Below are 13,314 nucleotides of genomic sequence, written 5' to 3'. Positions count from 1 at the left end.
CTTTTCCCTCCTTTCCTCTCTGAAACCAATAAACTATTTAAAAATAATAATAACAAAATAAAGTGAGTACTCTTTTTTTAATTTTTGAAAAAAATATATTTTATTGATTTTTTACAGAGAGGAAGGGAAAGAGATAGTTAGAAACATCGATGAGAGGGAAACATCGATCAGCTGCCTCCTGCACACCCCCCACTGGGGATGTGCTTGCAACCAAAGTACATGCCCTTGACCGGAATCGCACCTGGGACCTTTCAATCCTCAGGCCGACGCTCTATCCACTGGGCCAGACCGGTTTCAGCAGTACTCTTCGTATGAATAGTGTTTTTAATCAAGTCTGTGGATGAAGTACTTGCTTTGAAAAGGAGGGCTTGAGGTTGAACGCAGAGGCAAACAGGCTGCTGGTTGGGAGACGCTGAAATGCAGGGCATCTGTTCACGCTCCGTGTGTGCCGTGTCCAGGAACATACGTGATGACGGTCACCGCCATCGACGCCGATGACCCCAACACGCAGAATGGGATGCTGAGGTACCGCATCCTGTCCCAGGCGCCCAGCACCCCCTCGCCCAACATGTTCACCATCAACAACGAGACGGGCGACATCATTACCGTGGCGGCCGGACTGGACCGAGAGGTGAGCCTCGCACGGCCGTTTTCCTGTTTGTTCCTAATCTCCGAGGTGCACAGCATGGCCCGCAGCTTGTCCCCGGGTGGCAGTGCATCCGCAGTGCTACTCATGGCTTATTTCCACCAAAAAAGCTCTGGTACCATTTTCTGCACAGCTTCAAACTGGTTAAATGATATAGGCACACAAGAAGTCCTTGCTAGTCTGACATGCTTAGTCTGTGTAAGACTCGGTGTGAGAACTGACTAAGTTAACTAGATGCCTCTGGTGGTTAAACAGGTGGAATTGGGAACCTCTGGCATCTACTTTCTAAAACCGTTGGCATTGCCTTGGTCTGGCCTTATGGTTGTGCCTTCTTTACAGAATGAGAGAGCATTTTACCGACCAGGCCTCTGGAAATGGGGGTGACGTTGTTTTCCAAACCATTTCTTGATTTGAAGAGACACTGCATTTTAGAGATAACAGTGTCCTTTTATAACTCAGAGCTTTCAATACTTGCTTTTTTAAATGTGTATCAGTTTCCGCAAACAGAGCTAACAAATGGAATTTCAATAAAACTTTCCACTTTCACTACTTTCGGCGGGGAGGCTGGCCTGAGCGCCTCAAACCTCTCTCCTAACCACGAGGCGTCCCTCCGGAAGAGCACTCTGGGTGGGGAGAGGGAGTCCCTGAGAGTCCTCTCTTGCATTAGCATTAGGTTCTTACGGGTTAAAACTTACCATGGCTCAGCCAGCACTCTCCCTTTCTTCCTGTTTTTAATTTAAAACAGTATGATGCTTTATTCTTTAGGTGGACAACAGAAACCTGCAATAAGTAACTGTTAGAGAGTGACATTTGGGCAGACAGAGACCTGGGGTCACGTGTGGGAGGGGGGTGTGCCCTCCGCTCTGTGGCAGGCCCTGGCCCGCCCCCTCGCAGCTGCTTCGGAAGCTGCAGTGTGTGTCTGTCCTGGCCACGCTCCAGCCACCCCCACGCCTGGCCATTCACAACGTGGGTTATATTGGGAATCAGGGAGGCTGCTCTTGCAGTGGCGGCTTGTTGGGGTTTGAAGAAGTGTTTTCTCTTGTTCAGAATGCCTTAACATTTGTGGAAACAGCCTATGTTTTTATCTGCGCCAATTGCCAGAGGTTTCCTGTGATCTGAGACATTCGTTTGGGTTAGATCTTCCTAATACACACTTGCCAGCTCGGGCTGCAGACTTCTCAGACAAGCTCGGCACACTCTCGGGGCAGTGCGTGCGGCTGGGTTTGGCCGTCCCCGCACACTGCAGCAGAATTTGAAAGCAGAGACGCCCATTTGGTAACAGTCGCCTGTGTGTGAATGTCATATGCATTGCAGGTCTGTTTATAACAATGAGTGTTATGTCCAAAGAGCAGTATGTCAGGTATACACATAGGAAACACCTACTGTGTTCCAGGGCTAAGAATGGAAACATGAATCCTTTCATTAGGTTTTGCCTTCATTTAAGAATGTAATCCTTCTATATACAGAGTGTCCCCAAGAAATGTATACACACTTTAATAACTGATAGCTCAGTTTTGAAAATGAAATGTATCTTAACCATCGTTAAATTAATAAAATATATTTAATTAATAGTTATTAAATTATTGAGAAATATCTTGGTTTACAGAAGCATTATGGTGAGGTAAACTTAACACCTCACCAATTACATGACTGCCTTTATAATGATTCAGTGTGTGTATACATTTTGGGGGGACACCCTATAGGTGTGAATAGCATATATGAATTAAAATAGGAGAAAGTATTGTATCAACTCTGTTATAATAGAGTGAATACAAATAGGAAAACACGCCCTCAAACATGTAAGCATATGTAATGATTCTGAATGTACATAGGATCAACTTGCTAAATAACTTGAGGTACCATTGTTGATCCATCAGATTGGCAAACATTAAAGATGGAAAATATCCCATTTTAGCAAAGGGGTTGGGGAGTTGGTTTTGAACACAGTTGATGAGGGTAATATTTCAGTGGGCAGTTTGTAAGTATGTGTCAAATTTGTTGATAGGCCTACTTCTTGACTCAGCAATCCCACCTAAATAAAGAAATCTATACTTATAAAAGAGTAATATGCTAATTAGGCTGGATTGACCAGACGCCCTTCTGGACAAAGCCACAGTGGTGGGGCTGAGTCAGAGGCAGTTAGGGGTGATCAGGATGGCAGGGGAGCAGTTAGGGGGTATTCAGGCCAGCAGGGAAGCAGTTAGTGGGCAATAAGACAGGCAGGCAGAGGTAGTTAGGGGCGATTAGGCAGAGGTAGTTGGATTGCGAGAGGGATGTCCAACTACTGGTTTAGTCCTGATCCCTGTGGGACCTAAACTGGCAGTTGGACATCCCTCAAAGAGTCTCAGATTGGAGAGCTTGCAGGCCGGGCTGAGGGATCCCCCCTCCGCCCCCGTGCATGAATTTCGTGCACTGGGCCTATGGTAATATAAAAAAGGAAAACATATATACTTAGTGGATTATTTATGCTTTCTTCTCCCTCTCAAGATTCTTCATTGTCTCTAGTCCCCTGAACGGGGTAGAAAGTGACATGTGATAAAATAAATGGGACCCGAGGGCCTGATCACATGCACTCAGACTCTGAGAAGTTCCCAGGGAAAGGGAGGGTAGAGCCGCTGGCAGTGTCTGCTCAGCTGTGAGTTTAACACACCACCTTCCCATGAGCAGAGATGAAAAGGCACGGTTCAGCCTCTCCAGACAGACAAGACCTGTCCGTGGCCAGTGACAGCCGGCTCCGTCAGGGAATCCCGGTGCCGTGATCGGGGTGAATGAGGCTGTGCTAGCCGTGTGGCATGAAGAGCATTTACAGCAGGGGAGCAGTTAGTGGGCGATCAGGCCGGCAGGGGAGCAGTTAGTGGGCGATCAGGCCGGCAGGGGAGCAGTTAGTGGGCGATCAGGCCGGCAGGGGAGCAGTTAGTGGGCGATCAGGCCGGCAGGGGAGCAGTTAGTGGGCGATCAGGCCGGCAGGGGAGCAGTTAGTGAGCAATCATGTCTTCCTGAGGAGTTGGTTGTATGTGTGTTACCTCCTTCTCCTTTCAGAAAGTGCACCAGTACACGCTGATAATCCAGGCCACCGACACGGAGGGCAGCCCCACCTATGGCCTCTCCAACACGGCCACGGCCGTCATCACCGTGACCGACGTCAACGACAACCCTCCCGAGTTCACGGCCATGTCGGTGAGTACAGCGGCCACACAGAACCCGGCCCCGGGGGCCCCTCGGAGGCCGCGTCCTGAGCGACGAGTATGTGTGTGGAGCGGGGACTTGCTCAGCCTCTCGGCAGACTGGCTACTGACTCCAGCATGTCCTGTCCTTGAACCAGGGTTCTGGTGAGGCACTCGAGCCACTTTTTCTCTTTTGGCCACCAAGTCCGCCGATGAGGTTGTTAAAATACGCCGCCTCGGAGACACGCTCCCCCCAGAGCTCTGTGCTGTTAAAACAGCGCTTATATGCTCTGACTGATGTGGCTCGGTGGATAGAGCATGGGCCTGCAGACTGAAGGGTCCCAGGTTCCATTCCAGTTAAGGGCATGTACCTTGGTTGTGGGCACTTCCCCAGTAGGGAGTGTGCAGGAGGCACCTGATAGATGTTTCTCTCTCATCGATGTTCCCAACTCTCTATCTCTCTCCCTTCCTCTCTGTAAAAAAAAAATCAATCTATATATATAAAAGCCTAAGCAACTATTATGACCGGTCACTACGATGGGTACTGACCACCAGGGGTCAGGTGCTCAATGCAGGAGCTGCCCCCTGGTGGTCAGTGTACTCCCACAGCCAACCTCCCGCAGTCCCTCCCCCTGGACTGGGCAAGATGGCCCCAATCACTGGCCAGGCCGAGGGACCCCACCCATGCACAAATTTGTTTATCAGCCTCTAGTAAAATATATTTTTTTAAAATAACACTTAGGCAAGTGTCCAGGTACATACACGGATGACATGACGGATGTTTATGACCTCGTCCACATATAGTGGCCATCTCTAGGGGAAAAATGGTCCCTCAGACTCACCCTGTCCTCCCCCCTCCCACTCATCCTCTGACCCCCCATCGGAGGCTCATTTTAATGCCATCTCTGGGAAAATAAACCTGTCTGCCGGCTAACATCTCATTATGTTTAACATCGGACAGAACCGCTGCAGGGTTAACGGAGATGGGGTGGGCTGTCGGGGCAGGGCGGTGGTCCGAGTACCCAGTCTGTGGTGGCCCCGGAGATACGCTGTCCTGCGGGGCCCGCCGCTCCTCTCACCGAGCTCCCCTTCCCGGCAGTTCTACGGCGAAGTCCCTGAGAACCGGGTGGACGTCATCGTGGCCAACCTGACGGTGACGGACAAGGACCAGCCGCACACGCCCTCCTGGAACGCGGTGTACAGGATCAGCGGCGGGGACCCCACCGGCCGCTTCGCCATCCAGACCGACCCCAACAGCAACGACGGCCTGGTCACCGTGGTGAAGGTGAGGGCGGGAGGGAGGGCAGGAGGGAGCTCGGGCCACCAGCCCACGGCCACGCCGCCGGCCAGGACCCCCAGTGCTCGTTCCGGTCTGGTGGCTTTCTCCTTCCCGTGCCCTGGAGGAGCCGCATGGGATGTGGTGGCAGTTGTTGAGGCCGGCATGGGGTCCGTCCCTGACCTCTGGAGTCCCGTTGTCATGAACTGAGTGTGGACACTGTTCGTCGGGGTAGGCCCGCCCACGGCGTGTTGCCAGGAGTGTGGCTCAGAGTGACGTGTCGCAGCCTGAAGTCTGGGTCCCCGTGGGTGGTGATGAGGGACGTGGCCCCGCCCCCTGTTCTTAGCCTCTGGGTGGCTGGTAGGTCCTGGCTCAGGGACAGGCCAGGAAATACCACAGAAGTGAGGTGGGGAGAGCAACCAAGAAGAGGGTCCACACGTTCGAAAGGTGTGGAAGGTGCTTTGCTGTGTTTGAATGCTGTTTTTAAGGTGAAGGCTTGACGGGTTTGGTTCTTCTGTTCTTTAATGCCCCCTAAACCCCTCCCCAACCCCCCCCAAAAAAAGCCCACGCGCTAGAAATAAAGAGGTAAGAACTCCAAGTGTGATAACCTGGCAGCGCTAATCAGTGCACAACTCTTAAAGCTCTGGGTCATTCGTGAGGAGCAGGGAGCTCCCCACACTGTCCATGGTGCCCCGCCCATCGCTGTCAGCGCCCCCACAGCAGGTGGTCAGAGAGAATTAGGAATCAAAGTTCAGGCTGGTCCCTGGGCTCCTGGTGACTTCCCCGTGGACAGGAGGCGTCAGGGAACTTGGGAAGTTAATATTTACACAGAGGGTTACGGGAGCATTGCCTTTCTCTATAGTGCTGTTCTTACAGAGCAGGAAAATACCCACAATTCTTTTGGAAAACAACCAGAATTTTTGTTTCCTAAGTAAAAAAAAAAACCACATCACTTTTCTGCTTTCTAAGTACTATTATTTTTAAGTGTAAATGTGCATGTACTTTAAAATGCATATATCAATATATCAGAGTATGATTGGACTTTCCAGTTGAACGAGTTTAGCTTTATGAAAAAATAACATTTTCTGGGTGTGGTCTATTTTTCTTTATCACACACTGGGCACAGCCCCCTAGAGAGGGACAGCCTTTTCAGAGTTTGATGACAACCTCTCAAGTGACCTATTGATGGAGTATTTTTGAGCAACCATTCTGTTTTTAAAAATAATCAAGACTTTAGAGGTAGCTAAATACGTTGTCATTATACTACCCGTGTTTCCCCGAAAATAAGACATCCTCCGAAAATAAGACCTAGCGCATGGAAAGATAAGACACCTTCTGAAAATAAGATCTAGTGCATCTTTGGGAGCAAAAATTAATATAAGACACTGTCTTATTTTCGGGGAAACAGGGTAGTAACATGTTACTCTGTGACCATAAGTCTTTGAAGGACCCAAGGTGTATAAACATCTCAGCTGAATTGTGAACACCATTTCCATCACTGACCATGCAAATGCATCTTTTCCAGAAATCAGAGAAGAAGCTATGGCAGAGTAAACGAAAAAGGAATGTTTTGGAGAAGGCGTTAATAGAAGGATAAACCACAGAACGAATGTATTACTTCTTACCAAACCATGGTTTCCCTTTTTCTCCTCCAGCCAATCGACTTTGAAACAAACAGGATGTTTGTCCTCACGGTTGCTGCGGAGAATCAAGTGCCATTAGCCAAGGGGATCCAGCACCCACCGCAGTCCACGGCAACTGTGTCCGTGACCGTCATTGACGTGAACGAAAACCCTTATTTCGTCCCAAATCCCAAGATCATTCGCCAGGAGGAAGGCCTTCACTCTGGGACCATGCTGACCACGTTCACCGCTCAGGACCCGGATCGATACATGCAGCAGAGCATTAGGTACCCGATGCAGCTGATGCTGGTCTCGCCACTCCCAGTCTGTTCTAGGCTGTGCGTCAGAGGGAGTGCTTGAGCCTGAGATTCCCACTGGATCCAGAGCTCCTTATTACGAGAGTATTGTTTATTCCCTGATAAACCGCAGTAGATCGATGAATAGAGCGCATTGGAGACTTAAGAGTGGATCAGCTCCAGTCTTATTGGAAGAACATGTGCTCTGGCTCCTTTAATTTTTTAAATAGCCTATATAATAAAGCTGTAATATGCAAATTGACCATCACTCCAACATATAAGATGGACGTCCCCATGTGGTCAAAGATGGTCGCCCCCATGTGGACACAAGATGGCCACCACAAGATGGCCTGCAGGGGAGGGAAGTTGTGCGCGATCAGGCCAGCAGGGGAGGACAGTTAGGGGCAACCAGGCCAGCAGGGGAGGGCAGTTAGGGGTGACTGGGTCGGCAGAGGAGGACAGTTAGGGGCAACCAGGCCAGCAGGGGAGCAGTTAGGCGTTGATCAGGCTGGCAGAGGAGTGGTTAGGGGGTGATCAGGCTGGCAGGCAGAAGCGGTTAGGGGCAATTAGGCAGGCAGGCAGGTGAGCAGTTGGAAGCCAACAGTCCTGGATTGTGAGTCGGACACCTCTCCAGGGATCCCAGATTTGAGAGGGTGCAGTCTGGGCTGAGAGACAACCACCCCCCATTCCCCCCTCCCAGAAACACTTCCCACGTTAACCACATCTTTCCAGCCGTCACCTGCAAACGTGCAAGCTGATTCACTGGTTGCATTTGGAACTAACCCGGTAAAGTATGCTTTTTTCCCCTAAGTCTCACGCACAAAGAAATAACCGCATTGCACTTTCCTTTTGTAGATACACAAAGCTATCCGACCCTGCCAACTGGCTGAGGATTGACCCCGTGAACGGGCAGATCACCACGATCGCGGTGCTGGACCGGGAATCCCCCCACGTGAAGAACAACATCTACAACGCCACCTTCCTCGCCTCGGACAACGGTGCGTCCTTCCGGCCAGGCTCCGCGGCCTCCTGCGTGTCTGTCCTCAGAGCGAGGAGAGCCCCTCGGGAACGTGTCCTTCAGACATGAGGTTTCCTGTGAGGCCCAGTTGTCTAGACCAGCGGTCGGCAAACTCATAGTCAAATATAACAGCACAACGGTTGAAATTTCTTTAGAGAGCCAACATTTTTAAACTTAAACTTCTTTTAAAGCCACTTCTTCAAAATAGACTGGCCCAGGCTGAAAACCGATGTCTGTGTATGGGCCATAAAGTTTCAATCGCATGTGCGCACGCACATGTATTTTGTGGAAGAGCCACACTCCGAAGGGCCAGAGCCACATGTGGCTCGAAAGCCGCGGTGTGCCCACCACTGGTCTAGAAAACTCTCAGGCCCCAGCTCCTATGCTCCACTTCCGGGGGTATCTGGGACATACCCCTGTGCTGCATGATGTCCACCCCCTCCTGGCGGCCTCAAGTGGTGATGACCGGCCTTTGGGGTTTTGTGTCCTGCTGCCGGTCGGGCCTTGTCACTGCAGGTGGAGTCCGCCCTCCGTGGCCCGGACACGGTGGTTCCTGGAGTGGTCTCTGTATAATATTTCTGTTGCCATCCATCTGTCCATCTGTCCGTCTCGGGCATTTTTCCTCTTTCTAATTCTCTGCCTCTAGTCTGTCATGAGCTCAGAAACTCTTAATTTGGTTTGTTCGTTGGGTTGACCGAGGACAGGAGCATCAGGGTATCGGCTTTGGGCTGATTGAGGACGGGAGCCTCAGGGTATCGGCTTTGGGACCGCGTTTTGCCTGTCTGTGTGGGTGTTGGCTGGATTGTAAGTCGTTGGGAGGGACCGGCAGCGGTGTTTCTCTGTCCGTGGTGACGGGCCGTCGGTGAGCGTGGTGGTACCGGCTGTGCTCAGCGCGGCTTGTGCTTGTCTCCCTCAGGAATCCCGCCCATGAGCGGGACGGGCACGCTGCAGGTCTACCTGCTGGACATCAACGACAACGCCCCGCAGGTGCTGCCCCAGGAGGCCGAGACCTGCGAGACGCCGGCCCCCAACGCCATCAACATCACCGCCCTGGACTACGACATCGACCCCAACGCCGGGCCCTTCGCCTTCGACCTGCCCCTGGCTCCCGCCAGCATCAAGAGGAACTGGACCATCACGCGGCTCAATGGTGAGAACGGCTCGTTATGTAAGTGCCTGTGCCCTGGAGCCGCCTGGTAGGACCAGGCTGTGTTAGTGGTTTATAATCTTCTCATTTAGTCTGTCTTCACAGCCACTTAACGTGTAAGACCTCAAAGCCCTGCCGAAACCAGTGTGGCTCAGTGGATAGAGTATGGGCCTGCGGACTGTTTGATTCGGGTCAAGGGCACGTACCTTGGTTGCGGGCACATCCCCAGTAGGGAGTGTGCAGGAGGCAGCTGATCGATGTTTCTCTCTCATCGATGTTTCTAACTCTCTCTCCCTCCCTCTTCCTCTCTATTAAAAGATCAATAAAATGTCTTTAAAGAAAAAAACAGCAAAGCCCTGAAAGCCAGCGTGCCTTCACCGCACAGCATGCTGGGATCTGCTGTCAGGGAGAACATTTCTTCTGGAAGGTGCTGGTGCTTCCCATCTTATGCGGTGGTCCCTCTCACTGGGCCTTTTTTTTTTTTAACGCAGGTGACTTCGCTCAGCTTAACCTGAAGATCAAGTTCCTGCAGGCGGGCATCTACGACGTGCCCATCATCATCACGGACTCGGGGAACCCGCCCAGGTCCAACAGCTCGGTGCTGCGCGTGAAGGTGTGCCAGTGCGACTCCAACGGGGACTGCACGGACGTGGACCGCATCGTGGGCGCCGGGCTGGGCACCGGGGCCATCGTGGCCATCCTGCTCTGCATCATCATCCTGCTGGGTGAGGCCCGGGGCCCCGGCTCCACCCCTGCTGCTGGGCCGCCGAGCAGAGGGGCGCCTGGACATCGCCTCTCCCAGTGTCCCCAGCCCCCGCCACCCAAGCGTGGTCCCCCAGTCCCATGGGGACGGCACTTCCCCTCAGCTGGGAGGGGCGCCCCTGTCCGTCCTGCTCTGACGTGGTGTTGGTAGCAAGCCCCGCCCAGGCCCTGTTGCCGCTTTCTTACTTCATTTTTCTTTTTTAATATATTTGTACTTATGTCAAAGAGGAGGGGAGAGGGCGAGAGAGAGAGAGAGAGAGAGAGAGAGAGAGGGACAGAAGCATCAGCGATGAGATAGAATCATAGGTCGGCTGCTTCCTGCACCACCCCCACTGGGGATCAAGCCCACAACCCGGGTGTGTGCCCTGACCGGGAACTGAACTGGGACCTCCTGGTTCATGGGTCGACGATTCTCAACCACGGAGCCTGGCTGGCCGGGCACAGATCATTTCATTAGTCCGAGTGTCCTCCGGCAGGCCCACGGGAAAGGTGGAAACGGTCATCGGCCCCAGGCATGGGCGACGGCACTGAGCACAGGCATCCGCCCAGTGAGTTCACGGGCACCGGGTCTGGGGCCCGGCCCAGGTCTCCACACGCCAACCCCAGAGGCGGGCCCTGCTTTAATCTCGTCTCTCAGTGTGAGGCCAGGGAAGGTGGCGGGGAAAAGGTGCCTGGCAGCGTTCCACCCACAGCGTGCGGATTGCGAGCGCTGCAGACGCGGTCCCGTAGACGGAGTGCCCGCCGTGACCGTGTCCGCCTGTCCCCTCTGCCCCCCAGTCCTCGTGCTGATGTTCGTGGTGTGGATGAAGCGCCGGGACAAGGAGCGCCAGGCCAAGCAGCTCCTGATCGACCCCGAGGACGACGTGAGGGACAACATCCTGAAGTACGACGAGGAGGGGGGCGGCGAGGAGGACCAGGTGAGCCCGAGCTAGCTCTGGGATGAACGTGGGAGATCGTAAACTCTGAAGGACAGGACACGCGTGAAGGCCCGCGGGGAGAGAGCGGCACCAGACGTGTGTCCGTGGCCGCACTGGCAGCCCGGGGCAGCTGTCCCTGCGGGTGCGGCGCCTCCTGAGCTCTTCCCAGAGCGTCCGGCGTGGTGTTTCCTGGGTGAGAAAGTCACTGACGTTGTCTTAAGGATCCTGGGTTGCAACCCAATTCTAGGTATATTTGTGGTAGTGAAATATTTTCATCTACAGTTTCTCTCCATCGGACATTCAGAAATTGAGTAAAAGTGGTTTCTTATATTGGGGTTTAGGTATGCACAGGGTGCCCCAAAGTGTATACTCGCACTGTGAATACTTACGAAGGCGGTGTTCGATAAAATACATCTCATTTTCAAAATGGAGCTATGGGCGGTTAAAGTGTGCGTACACGTTTGGGGGACACCCTGTGTGTGTGTAGGCATGCCTGGCAGGCCCGTGAGCGTGCCTCACAGCCAGTTTCCCTGGACACGCTGTCCCCTCCCCGCTGTCTGCTCTGGGGCAGGGAGACCTCTGCGTGTTTGCTCGCTGGGCCTCGGGTGGGCGTGCTCCGTGGCGCATGGGGGCGGGCTTCGGGGTGGTCAGGGAGTGGCCGGGCCACGCCAGACCGGCTCAGTGTCCGCTGCCCTGCCTGGCCCATGGACTCGGCGCCTCTCTTGTTTAGGAGTGGATTTAGGGTGCGTCAGAAGCCTGGGTGTGTGTGAAGCTGCTGTGAATACTGGCCAATCAAAGTGGCTCTGTGAATGGGCCCCAGAGTTTCTGGCTTAGAACCGCCTTTGGATATTCAAATTCATGCCTGGCTTCCTCCTTAATTAATCTGGCTTTCACTCTCCTGAGCCATGTTCAAGATTAGCAAAAACTGCGTAGATCGCGTTATTTCATAAATCTCATTCTGGTGTTTTATGTTTCATGTCATTCTCAGTCATTTTCTCGGCCTAAACTTATATCCAACTTAAGGAAGCTTCTCTGAAAATAGTCATAAGTACCCAGCCAGCGTGGCTCAGTGGTTGAGGGTTGACCTATGACCCAGAGAGTAGACAGTTCGATTCCTGCTCAGAGCACATACCCGGGTTGAGGACTCGGTCTCCAGTAGGGGGCGTGCAGGAGGCAGCCGATCAGTGACTCTGTCATCATTGATGTTTCTCTCTCTCTCTCCTTTTCCTTCCCCTCTGAAATCATTAAAAATATACATATTTTTAAAATAGTGCTAAGTGGAAGGACACCGAGCATAACTGGGTGCTGCGTAGAACTGGAGGCTGAGAGGCAAGGACCACAGGATTTCTCAGCATCCGCTGGTCTGGACCGGGCACCCGATGGGTCACATGACCTCAGTCCATCTCGCCCTCACTCCATCCCTGTAGGAAATTGTTTAAGGGACGGTGATGGCTGTAGTTATTTTAGGAAGGACTTCCTTCCTTTATTGACTTGGTGCGCTCAGATAGACGCTCGAGACCACGTGGTAAAAGGTGTCTGTGGCCACGAGGCAGCCAAACCATCGTCATAAATCCTCCACCCGTTCTCGTCCCGACCGCTGAGGTTTTCTTTGCTCTGAGATAAACCCTCGGGTGGGACTGGACTGCTTTCTGTCCACCTTCCCGATGGGGCAATCTGTCCGGCTCGCCTCTTCCTATCAGATCTGCTTCTTCTGTGACCGCCGAGGCCAGACTTCGTGTTTTGGTCGAAGGATCCCCACACCCTCCGTGACCCAGGCAGCCCCCTCGGCAGCATCCAGGGCCAGAGACGGGGGAAGAGCCCCCAGTTCCTGGACCGGGGTGTGGCTTCCAGGACCGGGGACTGCGAGGGTTGATGACTTAGCATCTCCTCTGTTCACCCCTCCATTCTGCATCTTAAAGCTACAGGACATTGAGCCGCCTGGGCAACCTGCCTGTGCCGGTCCCTTCACGCTTTAGTGCCTAACAGGCCACCACGGATCATCTCCAGATGCCTCTGGCCGTCCCGGCTAAATCAGGCGTCTGCTCTCCGTGTTCCCATGGGAACCTGCGCCAGCCTGTATTCGGAGCTCTGAGTCCAGCCCGGTCCTGACCTTGAACTCCCCGAGGAGAGCAGGCTGTCACAGTCACTTTGTCCTCCTGCACGCAGGCCGGCTCCCCTGGCCGGCTCTCCCACCCGCGTGCGCGCCGGGCCCTCTCCCCGGAGCTCTGCGTTTGTGCCTCTGCGGAGGCTCGATGCCACCAGCGCACCCCTGGCAGCGTCACTTTCCCTCTGAGGTGCCCGTGTCTTCAGGAAAGGGGACCGCCTTCGCCAGCGCTAGCATCTTGGACGGCTCTGTGTCTGGCCCGGGGCCCGCTCTGAGTCTGCGTGTCTCTCGTCATCGTCCCAGCAGCCTGTGCAGCTGGTGCTGCCACCAGTCCAGTTCCCAAACCGGGCCGGCCTGCCCGG

At 53.4% G+C, this 13,314-nt stretch overlaps 1 protein-coding gene across 1 annotated transcript in view; it reads left to right on the top strand.

The window, feature by feature from the left end:
- Positions 1-13,314, top strand: part of CDH2 (cadherin 2) — a 119,129-nt gene that overhangs the window by 94,148 nt on the left and 11,667 nt on the right. The window contains exons 7-14 of the mRNA XM_045574596.1: positions 459-631; positions 3,686-3,823; positions 4,910-5,095; positions 6,742-6,995; positions 7,860-8,002; positions 8,939-9,172; positions 9,661-9,894; positions 10,709-10,848. Of these exons, the coding sequence (XP_045430552.1) occupies positions 459-631; positions 3,686-3,823; positions 4,910-5,095; positions 6,742-6,995; positions 7,860-8,002; positions 8,939-9,172; positions 9,661-9,894; positions 10,709-10,848 (1,502 nt within the window). The remainder of the gene's footprint in view (positions 1-458; positions 632-3,685; positions 3,824-4,909; positions 5,096-6,741; positions 6,996-7,859; positions 8,003-8,938; positions 9,173-9,660; positions 9,895-10,708; positions 10,849-13,314) is intronic.

This window comes from Pipistrellus kuhlii, unplaced genomic scaffold, assembly GCF_014108245.1.
Source record: "Pipistrellus kuhlii isolate mPipKuh1 unplaced genomic scaffold, mPipKuh1.p scaffold_m20_p_6, whole genome shotgun sequence".
NCBI lineage: Eukaryota > Metazoa > Chordata > Mammalia > Chiroptera > Vespertilionidae > Pipistrellus > Pipistrellus kuhlii.
This window is presented reverse-complemented; position numbering and strand designations above follow the sequence as displayed.